This window comes from Protopterus annectens, chromosome 6.part0, assembly GCF_019279795.1.
Source record: "Protopterus annectens isolate FY-2018-M chromosome 6.part0, PAN1.0, whole genome shotgun sequence".
Classification (NCBI taxonomy): domain Eukaryota; kingdom Metazoa; phylum Chordata; order Ceratodontiformes; family Protopteridae; genus Protopterus; species Protopterus annectens.
The window spans coordinates 432,194,463-432,219,386 of NC_056737.1; the positions used below are offsets into that span (position 1 = coordinate 432,194,463).

Consider the following 24,924-nt stretch of genomic DNA (forward strand, 5'->3'; position numbering starts at 1 on the left):
ACCCCACACCTCCTGCTACTTAAATATATCACCCCCAAGATTGCACTTAGTGTAGTGAAGTGCAATCTCAGAGTTGATATATTTAAATAGCAGGGGATGTGGGGGTGCAGGGGGGCTTGCCACCTGCATATAATTGATGGGTAATATGTTTCTGTATGTACTTGTGCTGGAATATAGTGAGTATTGGTATCCTTTTTGTTTTCAGGATTTTGGGTTTTCAGTATTTTGAACTTTCAGGATTTTGGGCTTTCAGGATTCTGTAGCACTCCCATATATATATATATATATATATATATATATATATATATATATATATATATATATATATATATATATATATATATATATATGGTTCCCATTCAGAAGCCTGAAACATCATAAGCCTGAAAATCAAAATCCTGAAACCAAAAGCCTGAAAATTCAGAAGCCTGAAAACTCAAAATCCTGAAAGCCCAAAATCCTGAAAGCCCAAAATCCTGAAAACACAAAATAGACATACTGATGTCATTGTGGCTTTGCTATTGTTAGCCCTGTGGTGTTAGGTCATGCGTTGGGGTCAGGTAAGTGTGCGGTTGGTTTTATGTTAGGGTTAGGCGGTTTAAGTGAGTTAGGGTTAGGGCGCAGGTTAGGCATGTATGCAATAGTGACAAATATTGGGGTTAGAGGCGGTTTAAGTGAGTTAGGGTTAGGGCGCGGCTCAGGTGAGTGTGCGATAGTGACGGACCTTAGGGTTAGGGTTAGGGTCAGGGTCAGTTGGAAGATATTAGTGTCTTTATAGTGACATATTAGCATTATTTGTGTTTTCAGGATTTTGGGCTTTCAGGATTACACACACACACACACACACACACACACAGAAATAGTGTGTGTGTGTGTATATATATATATATATATATATATATATATATATAAAACTGTAACCAAAGCCAAAAACCCACAGGAAAAAACCACGATCCACACTGTGTTGTAAATCCAAGAACCGAATGTTCTTTAATTCAAACAAACTTCTGTACAATCAATAGTTGAGCACTTTCATGTAAATAATACACTTCTTCAGAACAAGATGAAAAGCTTCTTTCCAAGACGAGATCGCTGTAGTGAACCGATGTAATTTGCTGCAGCGTTTGACTAGTGCAAAATTGCAATCCATGTACACGACTCATTTTATTTCACTTTTCAATGATTGCATTAATCAGGCCTTCCTAAGAGCACTGTCATCCTCACTCCACCGAAGAAAATATGAATGGTGCAGCAAAATGACGGCTTTGTTTGGGGATGGCGTGGATTTATCCATCAACAATTTAAAACTTAAGGTTACGATTTAGAATATGGAGCCCATATTAAGCAGAAAGCATCACTTTTTAGGCAACCAATTTACCATAAAAGCAGTAAAATGATAAACATCAACATCTCAAGTGCACTTTGGACCAACTCTCAAACACCCAGCCAATCTCTCTTCAGCTGGTATCTCCTACTGTTTCCAAATCAGCTCCAAAAATAATAAACATAAACACTTGATCGCCAGAAAGTCTAAAAAAGTACATATGTGCTAAATAATTTAGTAGCGTAATAGCCTGAAGCCGTCAGCTGTCATGCATAAAGCTGCTGCTGTCTGAACTCTCTAATACCCACGTCCAGTGCTATGCGTCCCTTAAACTAACTTAAACATAGAAATATACCGAAGGCACCATCTTGTCTCTTTGTAGCAACACCACAGAATTCTGGGAGGGCGGAAGGGGGAGCCGTTTTTTTTTTTTTTTTTTCCGCCCTCCCAGAATTCTGTGGTGTTGCTACAAAGAGACAAGATGGTGCCTTCGGTATATTTCTATGTTTAAGTTAGTTTAAGGGATGCATAGCACTGGACGTGGGTATTAGAGTGTTCAGACAGCAGCAGCTTTATGCATGACAGCTGACGGCTTCAGGCTATTACGCTACTAAATTATTTAGCACATATGTACTTTTTTAGACTTTCTGGCGATCAAGTGTTTATGTTTATTATTTTGGAACTGATTTGAAACAGTAGGAGATACCAGCTGAAGAGAGATTGGCTGGGTGTTTGAGAGTTGGTCCAAAGTGCACTTGAGATGTTGACGTTATCATTTTACTGCTTTTATGGTAAATTGGTTGCCTAAAAGTGATGCTTTCTGCTTAATATGGGCTCCATATTCTAAATCGTAACCTTAAGTTTTAAATTGTTGATGGATAAATCCACGCCATCCCCAAACAAAGCCGTCATTTTGCTGCACCATTCATATTTTCTTCGTGGAGTGAGGATGACAGTGCTCTTAGGAAGGCCTGATTAATGCAATCATTGAAAAGTGAAATAAAATGAGTCGTGTACATGGATTGCAATTTTGCACTAGTCAAACGCTGCAGCAAATTACATCGGTTCACTACAGCGATCTCGTCTTGGAAAGAAGCTTTTCATCTTGTTCTGAAGAAGTGTATTATTTACATGAAAGCGCTCAACTATTGATTGTACAGAAGTTTGTTTGAATTAAAGAACATTCGGTTCTTGGATTTACAACACAGTGTGGATCGTGTTTTTTTCTGTGGGTTTTTGGCTTTGGTTACAGTTACGTGTTGTACCCTCAGTTATCTTTTGGTGATCGTTTTATATATATATATATATATATATATATATATATATATATATACACACACACACACACACACACACACACACACACACACACACCAACTCTGCTATCACACAACATTGGGGAAAACTATAAACTCCATTCAGAAAACTTACTTTGCAGTCAGGATAATAACATCATCATCATTCAGATATAAAGTTAATGGCTTTTATCCTTTTGTTCATTCCAGTTATGCCCAGCTGATTGCTAATTGGCCAGGAACTGTCTTGGTGACCTGCAGCGTGCTGGTCCTGGTGTGCACATTGGCAGGGATTCTAACTGGGGACCTACCAGATTTCTCCAGACCACTGCTGGTAAGTGCTTCCACTAAGCTCTGATGATAACAGATATGTAGCAAAGTACATTTTAACAATTAAGCATGAAATTCTGTTTATTCCTATCACAATTTGTACACTTTCATAGAACTAAAAATAAATTTAAATTACATGCAACACCCTCATTTTTTCTTTTTCCTCAAGTGTATTTAATGCAATGATACAGTTTGTTCCTCTGGCAAAAGAAATCATTTTGCTTTCATCAAAAATTTACAATGAAAAGGGCATTTTAGGAACAAATCATTTCACAATCATCTGTATTGATGATATACACTGAGTGACTTAACAGCAAAGAAGCCTAGCATCTTTTTATGACACTGTTTTGACTTCTGGTACTATTTAATTTATTTATTCAATTCCCTTAGTTAATATTTGAAACCAAGTTAGTTGACTCTTCCAACTTCGGTCTTGTCAGACAGAGTCAAAGACAAAAGCAAATAATAAAATATGCTGAGAATTGTATTTCAGGATCAAAACTGCAATATTCACTGGGCAGTCTTTAAAGTAAGTACATTAAATGATTGTGTTTTATAAGGTTGAACAGCTGTATTTGGTGCTGAGAAGATTATAATGCTGCTAGTTCTATTCCCCTATTGGCTGCTTGGATCAGTGCTACAGTACAAACACAGTAGTACAGCATAAGTGGGGTGTTACATTCATGGGGTCCCATCCTTCAAGGTGAGAGGTGAAACTGAGATCCCAGTGGATTTGAAAGACAATGGCACTTATAGAAGAAAATTAGGGGATCAAATATATTTATTCAACATCTCATTACTTCATAATAAAACTAATTTTCATCACTCATATTTGCACTTTAATAACAATGTGTCTATGCAATATAATATATAACACCCTCATAATGCATTATTTGCCACTAGCCTTTCCAGTGACTTCTATGATTTACATTTCTTTTTTGTTTCCCATCCCTTACATTTTTGCACATATCTCTGCCTCCCATTTTCATGCCTTCATAGTATTTCCTAAACTTTTTTTGAGTTCTGTTCATAGGTTCATAGGTAGGAACCAGGCTATTGGCCTTAGGGCCTATACAAGCCTAGCCAAAAAGGTACCCTGGCTTTCACCACCCAAGAAAATTATTTTCCTGTGCCCCTGTCAAGCAGAACCACAGAAGTGATCCTCGGGGTGAATTTCCTATTACCCATCCAATCATCAAGATTTTTCTTGAAGAGTGCTAATGAGGAGCTCTGTTTGACATAGATAGGTAGTCTGTTCCAGAGTATGGGAAGTCTCTGGGACAGGAATCTATCCATCCAGTATGTTCTGCTTATTGTGGTGACAAGGTTTAGGTCCCTAGAGCGTGTAGCTCAGAGGGATTTCTTTAAGTGAATCATGTCCAACAGCTCTGGGTTTGGCATAGCTTTGTATGTTAGGCAGAGATTGCCTCTGAGTAGACGATATGCAACGGAGTAAAGCTGGAGTTTTTTTAGACAGTCTGTGTAAGGCATCTGTTTGAGGCCACTAATCCTCTTTGTGAGGTATTTTTGCAGCCTTTCCAGTTGTTGTAGATGTCTTGTGAGGTACATACCAAAAGGGGCGTTGTACTCTGTAATGGGTCTACTTCTCCCTTACCTCTTTCTGACAAAAATGACACATATGCATTCACAACAACTAATTACTCCTCACAAAAGACTAAATCCTGTCCTCTCTTACATTTCCACACCCACATTTTAATGTATTGATACTTACAGGCAGGTCAAGATGCATTTTTTCCATTCTTCCTCAGTTAGACTCCCCAATGTATTCATAAGGTTAGAGCCTGTTAAAATGTTTTATCATTTCTTCCTTTAAATGACACATTCATTTTAAATACTTTTATATCTGAAGTGGGGGTTCTATAACTAGCCTTTAGCAAAAAAATCAATTAATTAATGTCTCATATATAGTCTTGAATAACATCATATTTAACATTTCAATTCTTTTTTTTAATATTTCCTGATATTCCTTTTGCAATTTCCATTTTTGACTTTATTCCATCAACATTCTTTTAATCTTTTCATATCCCCGGCATCACGCTGGCCCTGTAAAGGATAAATCAGGTTATGAGAAAATGGATGGATAGACACTTTTACATATCATCGTATAACCCACTTTTTTTCAGACAAGGCAACACAATATATATATATATATATATATATATATATATATATATATATATATATATATATATATGTGTGTGTGTATGTTTATATATCACTTGATAAATTTGTTTTCAGGCAAATCCCCACGTTCTCATTTCTTAACACTAGTATATTTTCATTTCTGCTTGTCCCATCCTTCTCTGTACACACTAATAATAATATGTTAAAAAACTAATTTCTCCCTTATTTAGAAAGAGCCACACTGTTCTTCTTTTTAAATGTTTTGTTTCAAACATGATCACAATCAGCATTCTATAGTAAATGGGATATAATCTTTAATCAATTATCTTTGGAATTGCAACTTTCTGAATACCTAGCTAAATCTCGGTAAGATATTTTTGCTGATAAACTTGGCTTTCTTTATTTTAGTCATTCTGTACTTTTCCAGCAATCTTTGTCTACCTTGTTAATTTTATTTTTCCAGTTTACTACTGGTAGATTGTTCTATCTAACCAAATACCTAAAACTATAATGTCATGCACCATACCAATCTCTGAGCCTAATTCTCTCTTTTAATTGCAAACTCTATATTCTTGTTGACGTTATCAAATATACTTTTTTGCAATTAGACCTTCATATTCATTTTTATATACAAGAGCACATTTTTCATGTCTGAATCTGTGTCATAGAGGGAAAGAGCCCTGACTATGACCCAGATGACCTGAGTTCACTTACTGATTCAGGCATTGGAGGACTCAAGCATAGTTCTGGTTAGCTGCATTAGCCAACATGCAAATGGAGGATAGTAGGAAACAGAAAGTAACGCAAACACATGCATGTAGGCTTGGCAATACCAAACAAGTGATGATGGACCTTGCTGTATGTGGGTCATAACATCCCTGCACAATGGAATGGAGTGGAAGAACCTGACAGTGACATGAGCATGCATTAGCCAGTAGGGTGGAGATTAAGGTGTGACGTCCCCACTCTAGGCCAGTAAACAAGAACTCTCAATCCTCACCACAGACACTGGAGAGGGACATTTCACTTGGAACAAAAATGGATACACCCAGTATTTCTAGATGCAGATGTCTGCATCAAGCACAATTTCTATTAAGAGCACACAGGGAACACACTCAGCTCAGGGTCTGGGTTTCTCTCTCTGTCTCTCCCCAGGTCCCCAGTAAGGCTCCATAATGGCACAGCTGTATAGTTAAGTCCTCAGCTGAGTGTCCAAGCCACATCCTCCAGCACCCTGTCTATGAAACCAATGCTTCGTGTCCCTGCTCCAAGTAGCTGACAACCACATACACACATTTTGATTTGATTTTCATACACACACACACACACACACACACACACACACACACACACACACACACACACACACACACACACACACACACACACACACACACACACACACACACACACACACACACACACACACACACACACACACACACCTGGAAAAGGCTGACACAGATTTACTAGCTATGCCCCCTTCTGCCCAGACTTTAAGGTATTTACACTGCCATTGGACACCCCAAAGCCAGCTACTCTAAGGCTCTTGCAAGGGTAATATTAATACAAATGGCAATGTTGACCAAACAACCAGGTTTTCAGGAGTGGCTGCAGTGTCAACCATAGATATAAGTACTCTCACCGGTTTAAATATTCTCTAAAGGAACAACCACAAAGAAATGTTTAAATATATTTAAGAATAAATAATAAAAGACCATGAAAATGCTAAATATCTATTTATAATAAACACCAGAGTTTCAATCACAGGAAATATTAAAAATAACATAGGTGGACAGGTTTACACAGTTACAGGGAAAAAACAGTACTTAACTAATCGGACTATATTTTCCTGACTGCTCTAAAGAATTGTTATTCCCTGGTTACTTGTTAGAGCAAGGCAAGATGAAGTAGATGAGAGATCCTTTTTTGTCAGGTTACAAAAGCAGAGTGCCCCTAAGACTTCAGTCTCAGCTTGTATAAAACATTATTTTTAGTGATGAAATCACATATATCTGGTCATCTGACTTCTGGTTCCCATGCAACTCCATTTCTAGAAACTGCCAGGAATTAGCACCTATGTGTCAATAATACACACACAGAGCATTGCTAATATCTGCTGCAGCTCCTGGAAGTCATAAAACCATAAAACACTTCCACTCTTCCTACAGGAGCTAATAAACCATACTTCTTACAGACATTGCGTCTCTGGCTTCACTTAAAACTGTGAGATAAATCTTTATGACCTAGGCCCAGTAATTTAATTTCTTACTATTTTTCAAAGTCAGGTGGATTGAGATTAACTTCTTCTCTTCCAGCATCCTCTATTACAACATATACATTTCAACAGTTACAATAATGCATGTATATTTCTTTTTCTGTCCAGCAAAACAGACTGTTTTTACATATTTAACATAAGTAGGTTTACAAATATATTTTTCAACACAAGTATCTGTACAAATCAGTTTGACATACAAATGACATATAATTCTGCTAGCTGTGATGGCATATGTCACATCCACTGCCCTACTTCTTCTGCCATAGCTGGCAATACCTCACTTCATCACATCTCTCCCCCTTTGAAGACTCAAGCTAGTTTTCAAGTGACCCTTGAGAAACATTGCTTTAGAGGAATGAGCTTGTCTGGGAATACATTAACCCCTGTTTTGAGAACCCATCTGCACTGGCATTCCTGACCCCACTACAGTGCTGCACTGTCATGTCACATGCCTGCAACCCTAGACTCTACCGTAACAACTTGGTATTTTGCTGGCTGGCTCAATGTAGACATAGATCCCCCTCAGACTCCTCCTGCCTTCTACTGCAAATACTCAACACCAGGGCCTCACTATCATGGTAAAGTTTCATCCATGTTTAATCATGTTAACATGGTACAGTTTGGGTCCTGCCTCCTGCCTAGCAGTTCTAAATTGTAGTCAACATCAGTTAACTTCTTTACTACTTTGAAGGGTCCCTCCCAAGCTGCCTGCAGCTTATTATGTCTAACAGGAATGAGAACCATCACCTGCTGTCCCACAGCATACTCTCGGGTTCAAGCATTCCTGTCATACTAGACCTTTTTCTGCTGTTAGGCTCCTGCCAGGTTCTCCTGGTTCAAGCCCGTGAGCTCCATAAGTCTTGTCCTGAGGTTTAGGACATATGTCACAACAGACTCCTTGTGGGATTCACACTCACCCTCCCACTCGTCATGAATCAAATCTAAAGGCGCCCCTCACCCTATCCCCATACAGCAACCTAAAGGGTGAAAAACCTGTATATTCCTGGGGTACCTCTTTGTATGCAGAGTGCCCCTGAGTCTTCAGTCTCAGCTAGTATTAAACATTATTTTTAGTGATTGACTACATAATGACATCACATACATCTAGTCATCTGACTTCTGGTTCCCATGCAACCCCCATCACTAGAAACTGCCAGGATTTAGCACCTATGTGTCAATAATACACAAACAGAGAGAGCCTTGCTAAGATCTGCTGTAGCTCCTGGAAGTCATCAAATCAGAAAACACATCTACTCTTCCTACAGGAGCTAATAAACCAAACTTCTTACAGACTGTACATCTCTGGCTTCATTGAAAACTGTGAGCTAACATCTTTATAGCCTAGGCCCAGTAATTTAATTTCTTACTATTTTTCAAAGTCAGGTGGATTGAGATTGACCTCTTCTCATCCAGTATTCTCTGTTACAATATATATATATATATATATATATATATATATATATATATATATATATATATATATATATATATATATATATATATATATATATATATATATATATGTGTGTATATTTCAAAAGTTACAATAATGAATGTATATTTCTTTTTCTGTCAAGCAGGGCACACTGTTGGTACATTTTTAACACAAGCAGCTTTACAAATACATTTTTTCAACACAAACATCTGTACAAATCAATTTGATATACAAATGACATACAATTCTTTACAAAATTTCAGCTAGCTGTGTGGGCATATGTTAAACATCTTGCTGCCATACTTTTCCTGGCATCGCTGGCAATACCTTCACATTGTCAGATAGGGCATAATGCAAAATTCTGTCATCAACTATGTTTAGATGATGTGGTTGAAAAGGAGAAGTGGAGATGTCATGTATTTCCCTAGACTGGAGACTTCCAATGTTTAGTCCTGAAACACAAATTATTTCAATCTGGGTGCTGAAGCCAAACCCTTAGACCATTGAGATGAGGGCATTCCCCACAGGTAAAGAAAGAAACTCCTTCATAACTGTCTGCTTGGCATCTCTGGTCAATTGTGTCCCAGCACTGGTGAGCATATGGGTTGTGAGGTACTGAGGGCTTGGAAGTACATATGACTCATAGGTGCAGACTCATTTAAAACACTACTAAAAAGTCACCCATCAGATAAATGGATCAGCTCCTGTACATCTCCTGGATAAATGCCACTGAAATTTTAAGCCTGCCATATTCACAAACCATTTCTTTTCATTCAGGATCCTATGCCCCACAACCAGTCTTCACAAATACCTGAATAGTCTTACTAGCATCTCCCTGCTATATACACTGCTTTGTGACTCTGCTCCCCCCAACACTATACATCTAAAATAAACCTTATGATAGCCATATATGTAATTGCCTCTGAACCTTCTTACTCTATCTTTTAACTACAATATTAACATTTTCTGCCCTACTGAGTTTCTTCCCTCACTTCATTTCTTTGAATTTCTAAACACTAATCAAATGATCTATTATCTATCTGACAAACCCATTAACACACCTCTTCAAATGCTCACTGTTCAACAGCTACTAATGCATATGTAGACACCCTTAGCGACCACCTCCCTACCTTCCTACTAAGACACCAAATTAAACCAATAGAAACAACCAGCCTCCAACAGATAAGACATACAAAGAATTTCAATGCCCAAAATTTCATATCCACACTAAATCACTGCAACTGGGGTCCTGTCTCAAACCTCTCCCTAGATGAAGCAGTAGATTATTTTAACACTACCTTTTCTCATATTCTTAACAACATAGCTCCACCCAGAACAGTAAGAACTAAGTCCAATCACACCCCATGGCTCACTAAAAGTACCAAACAACTCTTAAAACAAAGAGATAATACATGGGACACACGGCATCAAAATAAAACAAACTCAAATAAGCAAAAATACCTTGAGCTTAGAAATATAGCCAAAAACAAGTTAGATCTGACAAAATAAATCACTACTCTGAAATCTAATCTAAACACAAAACTAACCCACAAAATTTCTGGGCAGCCATCAATAAAATACTGCAGTCAAGAAAAATCTGTACACCACCTCTAAATATTGATACCACCACCACTAATACTGCCACTCGGTTTAACCAACACTTCAATTGCATTCTAAACCTCACTAATACCAATTCACCCTCAAGTTTCTATATCTCTCAGTTGTACAGATTTTTGCAGAATGTCCAAATTTTCCCTCATATTTTTGTCTGGTCCTCATAAAAAAATTGGTTTTCCTGCAAATCATTGAGGAGTGAAGTCAGAAAATAACAATACACATTTGAGTTTCAGACTTCATACCCTTCAGAAAATCATGTTTATTTAAAACCTAACTTTCTAAGTTTGTAAGAGCAATATTTAAAAATTGTCTCTATTTTTGGGCCTTTGTTCCCTGATTATTTATGGCTTTGTCCAGATTTCTTGCTCTAGGAGGTTGAGAGGTATGCCCACAACATACCCAAATCTTAGTGACCAAACAGCTGACAAAAACGGTTTCTCCCTACAACCTGTCCCCACCTACACAGTTCAGAGGTACTTGACAAAACTAAAGCCCACAACCCTAACAGCTGATCAACTACCATTAGAATACCTCACAATCACAGCCAAAGCCATCTCATAGCTTGTTTCCCTATTAATTAATAGGTCAATCGCTAAACAACACATCCCAACCCTTTGGAAGATTTCACATATAATACCACTTCACAAAGGTGGAAATTCAAGTTACCTAACTACAGACCAATCATTATTCTATCCTCTCTGTCAAAACTCTTAGAGAAATGTATGCACTCCCAAGTTCTAAACCATCTTCTAACTAACAATCTCATGGTTAACACACAACACAGATTTCACCCAAATCACAGTACCACTACAGCCCTTATTAGCTTTACCAACACTGTAAATCATCAAGTAACAACGGCAACCTTGTATCCAATATCTTTCTAGATCTCTCCAAGACTTTTGATAAGGACTCACATCTCAATCTCCTAACTGTACTCTCTAAGCTCAACCTAAGCAACACCGCAATACCATGGTTCAAAATCTATCTATCCCACTGCCAGCAAGCTGTAAAATGGCAATATTCTCTCCCATCTTCTTCCAGGAACCTTAGGTGTCCCACAGGGATCCATCCTTGGTCCTCTCTTCTTCACCTTATTTACAAATGGCCTCCACAAAGCCACCCTCCATGCCAACCTGATCCAATATACCAGTGACTCCACCCTAATCTTCTCTTCCCCCTCTCTCCAACCACTGCAAAAATTACCCAAGAATCCTTTACCGCCATTGAATCATGGTTAGCTGACTCACAGGTAATACTCAACCCTAAAAAAACACAACTGATGTTATTTCATCCCACAAAAGCCACAGACCCTATTCCCCCCTTTAAAATTATTTCCTTTAACAGCACCCTCATCTCACCAATTTCACAGACCAAACTACTAGGAGTTATGATAGATAACAATATGAAATTCGACAAGCACATAGTGCAAACAATAACAAAAATACACAAAAAAAAAACTCTGAACCCTTTACAGATGTAAAAAACTATCTCATCGATAACAGTAAAGTCATCATCCCTAGAACCCACCTAATTTCTACATTACTCTATGCTTCTCCCATACTAATTAATCTAAACAAAGGTGACTTAAACAAACTAACCGACAGCTATATAACAAAATTGCAAAGTTTGCTACCAACTCAGCCTTCAGGACCCATCACTGTCTATCCCTCAGACAATTATCATGGCTGGAATTACCAAACTTACTTACCTATAACCAACTTTTAACCACCCACCAAATCCTATACCACCCTAAAAAAATCTGCTCTACAAGGCCTACTAAACCACTATACAAACAACCTTGTACTAAGATTCACCAAGTGCTCATTAAAGTAACCAAATGCAGGAAAGGTCAGGTGACTCCCTCTACTCCAGTGCTATTGCTAAAATATGGAATACCCTCCATCTAGATATCAGGATCCTGGACAGTAAGCTAACTTTAAAAAACATCTTCAATATCATTTGGTCAACTCCTGGAACTGTACTTGCACAGACCCAAGATAACAATCTTCCAAAGCAAATTTTGTACCATAGTCTATACTTACTTCCACTATCATAACTTCAATCTCCCTGCTATACCCCCATTCTCCCTGCTAACACAGGACCACTTATGTCCTATCTGAATATAAAATCCCTTACATCATCCTTCTAGTTCAAGCTCACCCCAGAAACTACTAATCATTGTCTTCTCCTACAGTATCAGTGTCTCACAGGCTGCTACACGGTATACACCCTGGTGAAGACCAGTTTTTCCCAAAGTCTACATTGGCACAATACCAATTACTTATGCTCGTAAATATATCTGTTGGTAAAACCCACCTATTTTGCAAAGTAAACTTCTTGTAAAACAGCTATATCCTTTTCAATTGTTCTCTCTAAATTTATGAATTTGTTGTTATTATATTACTTTATTTCAACTGTGCTTAGTAATGTAATGTATTGATAATAGCTATAACAATGGTTCTAGTTTTTTTTGTATGTTCCTGCATTTTTTATATACTGTTTATAAGTCTACTGTTCGTATCTTTCTGGAGCTTTTCTCCCCAGACCTCTGCTTTTTGCCCAGTCAGACTCTCCCAGTAAACAAATGTAAAATAAATAAACATATACATAAATAAATGTATATTTTATACTATAATAACTGCCTGTATTTTCATATGACTGTAATCTAATTTGTAAATTAATGCATAATTATTAATGCATATTATGTAATGTCTACTATATATGGCTAAATGTCTAGTTAAAAATGTTTGTCATATGTTGAGCTTCTCTCCCTAGGCCACTGTTAAAAAGCAGTTTTTGACTAAACCCAGTCAGACAAACCCAGTGGAAAAAGAAAATAAAACAAAAGAGAAATAAAATGAAGTATATAAAAATGAAACAAGCATGAATAGAAAGTATATGGAAAGAAATGGTACGATGTCCGCATAAGCAATGACTTTAACTACTCCTTTTCCTAAAATCATTCTAACTTATTATCATCCACAACTTCTTTAAACAATGCCAAACTCATGAGGTAACTGTGGCTGTATAGCCTATTGACTCTAACTCTATTCCCCAGAAAATCCAATCATTACAAACATCATACATCCTCCTCCATTTGACACTTTTATGATACATTTCAGTATACAACTTGAAAATCAATAACCTCGCAACTGATCTATAACAAATTAAGTACAAACAGAATCAGATGTTTTTCTTATATCCACAACTATCTTCATACCATCCTTTCCAAGTACCAGATTTCTCACAACATTTTTGTTACCTGCTGAATAATTTCCTTCTAGTTTACAACACTGAGGCAATTAAGAGCACTGTAAACCAATAATCCAAAAAGAAACCGGATAGACTGAAGTAAAAAAGGTTTATTGAGTTTCAAGTCACACCAAAGACTTTAAAATAGCAGAGTATCAAATGCAATGCAGTAAGTGCTTTTGTTTAGCTATGCCAAACTTCCTCTGACAAAGGAGCTGTCATTTCCTGTTCTTTAAGTAACAAGGTGGCTCACTACATTGTTGCATCAATCAATTTCCCTGTAGTAAAAAACCCCTAAGTAAATAAATGAGCATATAAAATGTATCAAAAACATTTTTGTATAAAATTCCATTATATTTATAAACAGTCATTTCGTTTTTTGTGTAAATTAACTGTACGAGGCATACACAAACTATAAAATATTCATTAAAAATATAAAAATAAAAATATATGTCTATAAATGTATATAATACTTCTACTACATGTCCAAAGTGGAATTACATTTGAATATAAATATGAACTAAAACATATTGAAAACATTTCCTAAAATCAGCTGTATAATATATGTGACATTACTTAATATTGTTCCTTAAACATTGATTACTTCCAATTCATAATCTGATGCACCTTTTAATCCATTTCTGTACTACATAATTGTTATATCTAATGCATTCAGCCCTTCTTAATTTATTCCATTTTTTATAGTCAATCAGTTTTTTACTTCATTCTTTAACTCTCAATAATGTGATCCAGAAATACAACTTCCCCATAAAAAGTTCAGTTTCCATGTGAACAAATCATGGTTTCCTACACAGAGTCACGTAAAGCCTAACTAACCCACTATGAATCATTAAACAAATGTTTAGGATATAGACATGACCCTGATCTATTCCAATTGAATGTAATGGCACCCGCTTGCAAAGGTACTTGGAGTCATATCAATCAGACACAAATAATTTTACATCAGTTTACTTAACCAATGCTCTAAGTGAAATCATGGAGAGAGCCATAATGGGGCTTAGTCAAGATAGCACAAGGGACCTATTTCTGCTAGAAACTAGACAGAATGGGTCTGTTAAGGGGGAAATTTTCCATCTTGAATTTCAGTACATTATTTGAAGAGGTACTGCTTGATGAAGGCCTGATGGTGCAGGTGCAAGCTTTTTATCTTAGCTTTGCTAAAACATGCAACATTTTTCACCTTATAGGAATAATTCACAAATTAAATTCTTTACTGGTAAATTCCTATGTAGTTCAGTGGGGAAAGCAATGGTTAAGTAACAGGATGCAACAAGATTTGAGTTACCTGTCCATCCTGATGAAGGTTACCAGTGGTAATTTACGAGGCTCTGTAATGGAGCTACATCATCTCACACATAAAAATGAGAAATGGTCTATAGATATCAAAATATGCTGATGAATATAAACAGGATAACTTAACTAGTTCAATAAAAGATATGGAAGATGCCCTTCAAACAATATACACCTGGGACATTTGTAATGTTTGCATCATGGTACTTTGCAAATGGATAAAACTTATGATTCCAAAATAAAGTCAAATAATTGAAGACTAGGGTCAATGGTAGACAACAATATAGCCTCTCACTTGAGCATATCTATAAGTCACAAAAGTGCAGTCTACAACCCATCTAATTCTAAAGGGCATGTCTACTACCAGGGGAGATTTTTGTTTCACTTTATATCTCACTGATCTGAGACATTATTGAATATAAGACAACATTATTTGACTTTTGAACATGAAAATAAAATAACTTGAAAGGTGCAGCAATTCCTTATCAGAGAAATTATAAGGCTGGAAAACTTGAACTATTCAGAAAAGCTAAAAAAGTTATTATATTGTGTTACTAAGAGGTGACCTCTGTTGGAACTGTAAAGCAATGTTTAATCAATTCCTATTTAAAATTTGTTACGTACTTTTAAAAATGAAGACAAATCCAGTTCTTTCTCTCTTTCAGTGGTTTTTATTATCTACAGTACACACGTGTGGGAGCTTCATGGAAAGCACCAGGGAGACTCCCAGAACAAAGGAATAAATAACCTTATATACTGGTGATATTGCTGACAGCACAAAAATATAAAAATGAACCAATTAGATCATTACACAGGGCAGTTAACCAATCAAAGGTTTACCCGTAAACATAAGACAATTCACATCATCATATCTCTGGGCAGAGAAAGAAAATCGGATGCACTTCCATAAAAGGCACATTTCCTGCTTTCAGGCGGACTCTTGTTTTTCAGTATTTTCTCATTGCTCAGAGTTCATCCAAAGTTCACAGTACACAGTACATTTTAATACATACAAACTGTCACATACTCAATTTCCTCAAACACATGCTTTGGCTGTTCATATTCTACAATCCCCCATTTGATGCTGTGTAAGCATCACCACTTAGCCTATCATACATTTGTCCAAAATCTAGCATAACCATGCTACTGGTCTTATCATCATTGGAAAACATTGTCATTTCATCGTCTACATTCATAGCTGTAGGCATATAAAATTTAGGCACTTTCTTCACAGTTTTTGAAGACATGAATTTCAAGATCAGTGCTTTGATTAGGAATAAGACAAGAAAAGCAACAATTGCTAATACTGCAATTAATAAGATCACCTTCAACAGTCCACCTCCCTAGCCTGAGAACAGGTTGGATAACCATGCCCATGTTGAACTATTGGCCTCTTTGGCCTTCAAGAGTTTGGAAATTCTTTGTATCAGTTCAAGATGGCTTTCGATTTTGTGCTGATTATCAGGAATAAACGTACAGCACTCCTCCTGGATTAAAGCGCAAGTTCCTACTTTTGCCGCTAGGGTGAAATCGAGAGCCATATGGTTTTGGAGTACTACAGCTTTCATAGCAGTCAATTCATCAATCACTAGTTCTAAGGCAGAAAATGTAGCATTGCTTAATATTTTAAGCAGTTTAGAGAGCTTTCTCAGTTCCCAAATTGATTTCACTGCTCCGTATGACGGAATTATACCAGCCCATGATATAATGTCATCACCCAAGTCCATATGGGACAGTCCTTTGGTACTAGCATGAACTAAGTCATGATGATAGATCCATGAAGCATCAACTCGACCTACAGGATTGGCAGGCTTCTTGACCTCTTGAACGTTTCAAATTTTTCCCTTAGGTAATGCAGATACATGTCAAATAGCTGGAACCAGGTAGCCCAGGAAGCAGCTGCTAGACCAATTTCCTGGTAGCCATTTATATGCTTTTCTTCCACACACAAAATAACAATTTTCTACTTTAATGGTGATGTTGATAGACTTGAAGCGATCCCCGATGTCCTGCAGTCCTTGGAATATTTTCCAATAAACAGTTTCTATTTTCTGGGAAAAGTTAGCAATAGAGTCTTTAACAAGTCTTTTTATAGGTGAGAAATCTGTTACACAACCTGACTTGTCTGCAGTGCAGTTATATACCACTGTTTTGTTACAATAGCTCCACCTGAATCTAATTTTACCAAGTTTTTGAAAACACACAGATCCGTTTTGGCGGAGGGACAATTGTAATGCTATCTTGTCCTTTGAAATAACATTTGATGTATCATAGATCAGATTCATCCAAGTTTCATTAACCCCTAAAGGGACTATATTTAGCATCAATCCCCCATGAACAGTAGGAATAGCAGTGCAAATCCAGCAGTCTGAGACATTGAGGGATGATGCATAAGTGTATTTAATGGCTTGGTAGGTGTTGAAAGGTGGATGCCATGCATCTCGTTTGGCATGAGGCGTAGTTGGAGCAGGAAATAAAAATGGCCACAGTAAAAATATCGAAATGACAAGAATAACCACCAAAATAGTTGTGCAGTACTTTTGTGGAAATGGCAGTTGCACTTGGTGAGGTTGTCCAAATGGAGAAACATCAGGCATTGTCAGGTATGGCTTCGAGTATGAGTAGCAATAGGTGGAGAATCAGGAGTAGCAAAAGGTAGAGGCTGTTGATCTTTAGATGGGATGACCTTCTTGACATGCGATATGTGAATCCAGGTGGGTGAGCCTTGTAGTTGAACCGCTGATGATGTTATCAGTAGATCCAGGAAGGGCCCCTTCCAGCATGGTTGAAGAGCTGTTTTTCGAGAGAATGATGATGTATACCCAATCTCCTGGTTGTAGTGCCGAGGACAGGAAAGGATCAGGGATATGTTGAGCCGCTGCTACCTGGCAAGGATGAAACTGTAAAACGAAACAAGAGAAGTGCAATACAGAAGAACATCATGATCAAATGCATCATACTCAGAAAAGGGTGGTGGTGGAGTCATGGGCATATGCATAGGGCAGCCCATTAGGATTTCATGAAGAGAAAGACCTTTAGTAGGATGTACTTGCGCTCTCATAGAGAGTAGGGCTAGAGGTAGGGCCTGTACCCAAGTGAAACCCTCGTGTAGCTAAAAAGTTTAACACTAGAAGGGAATCTTCCCTACATGAGTTACTGTCTGGCAAAGCTATAAGAATATCGTCCACATATTGGACTAGAACTGAACGTGATGGTAGTTGTAAATCCTGTAGCTGTCTATGCATCTCTCTAGAAAATAAGGTTGGGGATTCTACATATCCTTGGGGCAATTGAGTCCAAGTATACTGCTGACCTTTGTAGGTAAATGCAAACAAATACTGACTGTCGGGATGCACTGGAATAGAGAAAAAAGCTGATGAAATATCTATTACCGTAAAACATTTTGCAGTAGGTGGGATACAGCTCAAAATAGTAGCTGGGTTCGGTACAATCGGAAAAACAGGCAAAACAGCTTTGTTAACTTCTCGCAAGTCTTGCACAAATCTGTAAGCTTGTTTGCCAGGTTTTTTCACCAATAATATTGGGGTGTTACATGGGCTTGTGGTGGGTATTATGATCCCTTGCTGTTCTAATGCAGAAATAACAGGGGCAATGCCAGATATAGCCTCAGCTGTCAAAGAGTACTGTGGTACTCAGGGTAACTTTGCACCTGGTTTTAGGGTTATTTTTACAGGAGTAGCTGAGGTCAAAAACCCTACATCATTGTCATGAGTAGTCCACAGGTGAGAGGGTAGGGAATGTAAATACTCATTTCTGTCAGAATTTGGCTGAAGACACATCGTCTGTAAAATGAGGGAGTCATCTAAAGCTGCCAGGGTACTATCCTGTTGGTCTGAAGATACTTGGAGATAAACTCCATCAGCTGTGCAAAAAATGGTGGCCCCCATTTTGCAAAGCAAGGCTCTTCCTAATAGATTTAAAGGTGCTGAAGGTCCTACTAAAAATGGATGGTTATCTTGCAGAGGTCCCAAAGTAACTGGGACTGGAATAGTTTTGGAGTACTCAACAGGTATACCAGAGACACCCACCCCTCTAGTTATCTTGTCGGAGAGGGGAACATTCATGGCTGCTGTGCCAGCTAGCATGGATTTAGTTGCTCTGGTATCAATTAAAAACGGATAGGGTTTATTTTTAACCAGTAACATAACATGTGGTCCATCCTGATCCACAGGAATAAAAGGACACAATTGCTGTTGTTTCTATTCAGGGAACCTTCATTGTGGTTGCTGTCGATTGGATGGCGTCTAACTAAAATTCCACTATTGTGACACATCGGTCTATGGTGCAGGTTGCTCAGTCAAATATGGACACTCATTTTCCCAATGGCCTGGTTGGCCACAGTTGAAACACTCTGTCTGATTACTGGAATTCTGGGGTGGAGCTGACTGTGTTCCCTGCCAGTTTTGTCTATTCTGATTTCCTGGTCCTTGGTGTCCACCCCTCCATCTCCCTCGCCCTCTACCCCTCTGACCAAAAATGTTACACATTTGGATTTGTACTTTTACTAATTTCTCCTGTAAATCCTTCTTTTCTTTAGCTAAATGGTCGGATAGGTATTGTACCTGCTGGACTAACTCATGTAAGCACAAACTAGGCCAGTTTAAGCATACTTCCTTTAACATGTCCCTCACTTGAGGGCATAGCCCATCTACAAAGGCAGCTGACAGCCCGCTTTGTGCTGGTCCTTTGGTGGGCTCTGGGTACCCGGAATATGCCTCAAGTGATAAATTTGGAACATAGAAAGTATTAACATGGTATTACAAACATCAAGCATCATGAAGACCAGCAAGCCTCACAGTCTAGCCTATGAACTTACTAAATGATTATAGGATCATAGGAGGTTACTAGGCTATTGGCCCTGAGGCCCTTATAAGCCTCACCAAGAGTTTAGCCCATGTTTTGACAAGTCAGCACCCAAAGCCCCTGTCCAGTAGGGACACAGGTGGAATCAATGTATTTTCTGTTTCCCATCCAGTTATCCAGATTGTGCTTAAAAAGCGATAATAAGGTACTCTGAAGTGAAGAGGCAGTCTATTCCACAGATGGGAGAGTCTGTGGGATACAAATCTGTCCTACCAACAAGTCCTACTGATAACACAGACCAGGTTGAGGTCGCATGTATGAGTTGCCCGAGTGGAGCTTGACTTGCGGATATGCAGCAGTCCCATCAAGGCAGGGTCTGAGATTGCTTTGTATGCCAGACAGAAATCATCTCTGAGGAGTCTGTATGAAACTGAGTAGAGGGACAGGGCTTTTAGCCTATATGTGCATGGTAGATGTTTGAGGCCCTGGATTCTCCTGGTGAGGAACCTCTGTGGTCTCTCCAGCTGCTGCATGTGCTTTGCAGGGTACATGCCAAAGGGGGCATTGTACTGAATAATTGGCCTTATAAGGAAAGAATACAGGGATGTTATGACCTCTTTGTCTCTGGATGAGCTACCCTTACTTATGAGGTGGGCTGTGTAGAAAGCTTTCTGGAAGCAACATGGTGGTCAAACGTCAGGTTGCTATCAACCTGGGTGACCAAATCCCTCATTACTGATTGTGTACTTAGGACATTGTTATTAATGTGATAATATGTGGGAACATCACTTTCCACTAAGGGTATGATGATGCATTGTTTGGCATTCAGCTTGAGGCCATGTTTCTGGCACCAGTAATTTGTTTGGGTGAAACCCTCTTGGACAACGTCCACATCACTTGGGGAATTGATTGGTCAGCCATAGCCCACTGGTTTGGGCCTAAACCTCAGAGAAGTTATATCCTGAATAACAGAGGCCCATAGACCAATTCCTGGGGTACGCCACTCGTTATGGGTCTACTGCTTGAGGTGGCTTCCCCATTTTGATTAGGTGTGTTCTATCAGTGAGCCAATTTGCTACCCATCTGATAACATATGGATTGATGCCTAGCTGAGAGAGTTTATCTACTATGCCAGAGTGGAGAATAGTGTCAAAGGCTTTGGCCAGGTCAAGGTAGGCAGTGTGTACCATCTTTCCTTTGGTGACTGTCTCAAAGAAGTCGACTAGATTCAACAGACATGACCTCCCCTTGACAAAGCCAAACTTTTGGGATCGAGTGTTTGAAGGTTGCCAATGTCCCTGTTAATGAGGTCCATGATAATACATTCCATGGCCGTGCAGATCAGGCTAGTTAGGCTGACGGGTCTATAATTTCGTGGATCGCTGGATGCTCCACCTTTGTGTAAAGGGATGACAATGGCTGTCCTCCACTTGACTGGGACAAAGCCAGTATTCAGGTTTTATTTGAATAGGGTGCCTAATGGTGCTGCAAGTTCATGCCTGAGTTCATGTAGGATGCAGCCTGGGATGTTATCGGGTCCCATGGAGGCTGTATTTTTTGCCTTTGAGAGGGCAGTGATGACCTGTTCCATAAAAATAAGGGTTGGGGGGCAGGTACTGGGGATGTCCTGATTTACTGATGGGGGGGATAGAGGGGAGAAGTTGTTACTGAATCTGTCAGCCAGTTTATTGGCTATATCTACAGCATTTGTGTATGTGGTGTCCTTGACCACCAGTTCTGAACAGATCTGGGTGCTTCCTTTGAGATTGCAGACATATTTGAAGAAGACCTTATGGCTGTCTCTAGTAGATGTGGCCAATTTGGACTCAAAGTTGGCTTTAGAGGATTTCACTAGTGCTCTTATTTGCTTGTTCAGGCTAAGGAGAGATTGCTTCCAGTTTGGCACCTGCTCCTTTTTGGCCCTGGACAGCAATTTTTTCCTTTTGTTATATAGTTTATTTATTGCAGATGCCTACCAGACAGGTTTACTCTTCCTTGTGGAGGGTAATTTTCTCCTGTCAGGTATTCCTGACTGCATGCATATATAAATGCTCGTATAGTACTTTGGTTTAGATTTGGACATTGGTGCCAGTTTCTACAAGGGGGAGGGAGCTATGAAGCTATTTATACCATCCCTCAGGAGGTTGTAATCAAGATTTTTTGTTTGACTCTAGCTAGAATGGCGTTAGCAGAGATGGTGACTTCAAAAGTGACTGCTTTATGGTCAGATCTTACCAGGGAGGATGATACTGTAGGGATGCTGCAGTGGTTACTCATGTTGGTTAATACTAAGTCCAAGATATTATCACCTTATGTGGGGGTATCGACTAGCTGTTCAAAGGCATTTGCATTGATAAAATTGAGGAATCTCTGGGTATTTGTGTTCTGGCATGAGTAGTTTTTCTAGTCTATGGTTGGGTAATTAAAGTCACCCATGATCAGGGTAAAGTGTTGAATCTTGATAGATTTGAATAGGTTCAGATAGGTGGAGTGAGCATCTTGAGTCAAATTTGGGGGCCTGTAGCTAGCTATAATTTGAATAGAGACCTTGTCAATGGTTAACTGCAGCTGGAGTGTCTCCTGTGCATCATACTGTTTGACCGCCCTGGAGGTGTGTGTGTGTGTTTAATACATATTGAACCTCCACCTCCTTTGGCTTTGCTGCCCACATTTTGGGGTCTGAACATATGACAGGATGAGTAATCAGGTAAGACTGGGGAGCCCGCCGCAGCTTTGAACAAGGTTTCTGTGACTGCACAAATGTCAGCATCTTTCAGGATTAAGAATGTTTGCAATGAATGCAGTTTCATGTTTAGACTCATATCATCTAGCAGCATGACCTTTAATTTGCATTTTGTTGAAATTTTTATCTTGGTAGAATCAACCTCATGACTTTTCCTAAAAAAGGCACTATGGGGGAGGCAAGGGCCTTTGCCAGAAGCCTGAAGCCCAAGTGAGACAGATGCAGGACATCTCTAGCAAAGCATCGTGGTCTGTCAATCATATCTTCCCAGGCTGTCAGGTACTGGATCCCCCCTGGAATGACACCAGAAACTAAGCCAATTGTTAAAGTCAATCATTTTCTGTTTGTATTGAGGCATCATTCTGGGTGATGGTAGAATGCTGCTTAAGGCTAAGGACATACCTGCCTGGGATACATATTCAGTGAACTCAATCATGTCTCTCTTCATATAGTCCAGGGAGGTACGTCTCAAATCGTTCATGCCAACATGGACTGACAGAGTCATAACAGTACCTGTTGTTGAGAGACTTGAGTGCGTGTGTGATATGGCGGATTCTGGCACCTGACAAACAACAAACAGTGACTTTCTCTTTATCCAGCCTGGTGAGAGGCACATCAGTGTGTCTCATAATGGAGTCTTCTATGACTAATATGTTGGGTTTATGGTTAGGCCTTAGTGGTTGTGAGACACTGGTGTGTGGACTATGCATGGTATGTGATGTGGAGGGTTGTGGAGTTCTCATGTGTTTTTGTCTCTAAGGTCTCCTTTGTTTGGGTTTGTTTTTGATGAGAACCTCCGCATATATAGGTGTGTGTTTTGTAGTTCTGGGTAGTGTTTGAGGGGTAGTGATTGTGTTAACAACCTTCTCAGTGCCAGATATACTGACCTGTGAGGGACAGAGCATAGACTCCAGCTTCTTTACGTAATTGCATCTCTCACAAATTGTGTTCCTATGTAGTAGTAGTAGATGGTTGTCTGTGTACATGAGACAGTTGCTACACTGTCTCAGGATGCCCATATCAACTAGGCTGGCAGGAGAAACCATAGGAAACTGTCCATCCATGTTTGTCAGAATCTGAGGGAGAGAGGCCAGGGAGAGCTTAGGGGTAGCCCTAATGCCCAAGTGCTTAAAGCAAAATTAAGAGGCTTAGAATAACACTTACAATTTAAACAGTCTAAAAACAGGCAGTAATAAATGCAGCAGAGAAGATGCAATTGAACACTTTATAGAACAAGTAGCAGAAGTAACAGAGTAGGAGGAGGAACCCAAATACTGTAAAATCAGCTGAATAAAGTTTTTTTTTTGTTAGTAAAGTGGAAAGGGAGAAAGGAGGAACAGAAGATAATTCACGGTTAAGAAACTAAGAGGGTTGGCCTTCCCAAATATTCTCTCTGTATTAGGTAGAATGAGCTAATGACACTGCACTGGGAGGAGTGTCCCAGATCAAATTTACAGTAGGGGTTGGGCAACTGCAAAGCCACTAAGTATAAGAACAAGACACCAGTAGGGAGGAAGGGTGGGAAACTATGGTACAGCTACTAGCTACACTATTTTAGGTAGAAAACATTACAGAAATGTTTATCACAGCAGAAAAACAGCAGTGAGACACTAAATGAAAGGTTTAAGTAGATAAAGGAGCAAGGAGACTCTAGAGAATGCTTTTAACTGCAAACAAATCAGTTATATGATATACTCCTTGGCAGGAAATCAGAACAAACAAACAGATGCTTAACAAATGGAGAATATTTTCAGTTAATACCATTCACACAGTGAAACTAGCTAAAAAAAGCTTTACAAACAGTGTGACGGTAACAAAAGTGATTTAACAGGTCCTGTAAGGCAGACAATTTCAATACAACAGTGCAGATTAGTTTATAGCAATAAAATACAGTAAAAATTAGACAGCAGACAATAAAAAGTCTTTAAATTGTTAGAATAAGCAATAACTAGTAAAAATAAGCAAAAAAAACAGGGTACTTATTGTTATATAAATATAATCACATGATCAGAATTGTGGTCTGTGCCCCTCCTCTGTTCAGCTCAGTGGAATCCTCTCAAAGGTAGGGCTTAAATACCAGAAAGTACAACCTGAAACAACTTAAAAAAAAAAAAAGCTCAAAAGAACCAATGAGTGCTTACTCCAAGCCCTAGACCAGCCAACCTTTACCAGCCAGTGGCCAATCAATGCAATCCTCTCACTAAATTGAAGAAGGGCTTCTATAATCCAAGATGGCCTGGAACATGTGCTCAGAACAAACAGCCACTGCAAACAAACAACCAGGCCCAGGAAAAGTAAACCTGAACTGGGGTTATGCTACAGCTATTAGCTACCCTATTTTAGGCTTTAGTGCCTTCACCTCTTTAGTCT

General features: G+C 38.8%; 1 protein-coding gene across 1 annotated transcript in view; it reads left to right on the plus strand.

The window, feature by feature from the left end:
* The window catches only part of DISP2 (dispatched RND transporter family member 2), a 546,463-nt gene that overhangs the window by 336,126 nt on the left and 185,413 nt on the right, over positions 1-24,924 (plus strand). Inside the window, exon 4 of the mRNA XM_044074174.1 lies at positions 2,830-2,953. Within this exon, the coding sequence (XP_043930109.1) occupies positions 2,830-2,953 (124 nt within the window). The remainder of the gene's footprint in view (positions 1-2,829; positions 2,954-24,924) is intronic.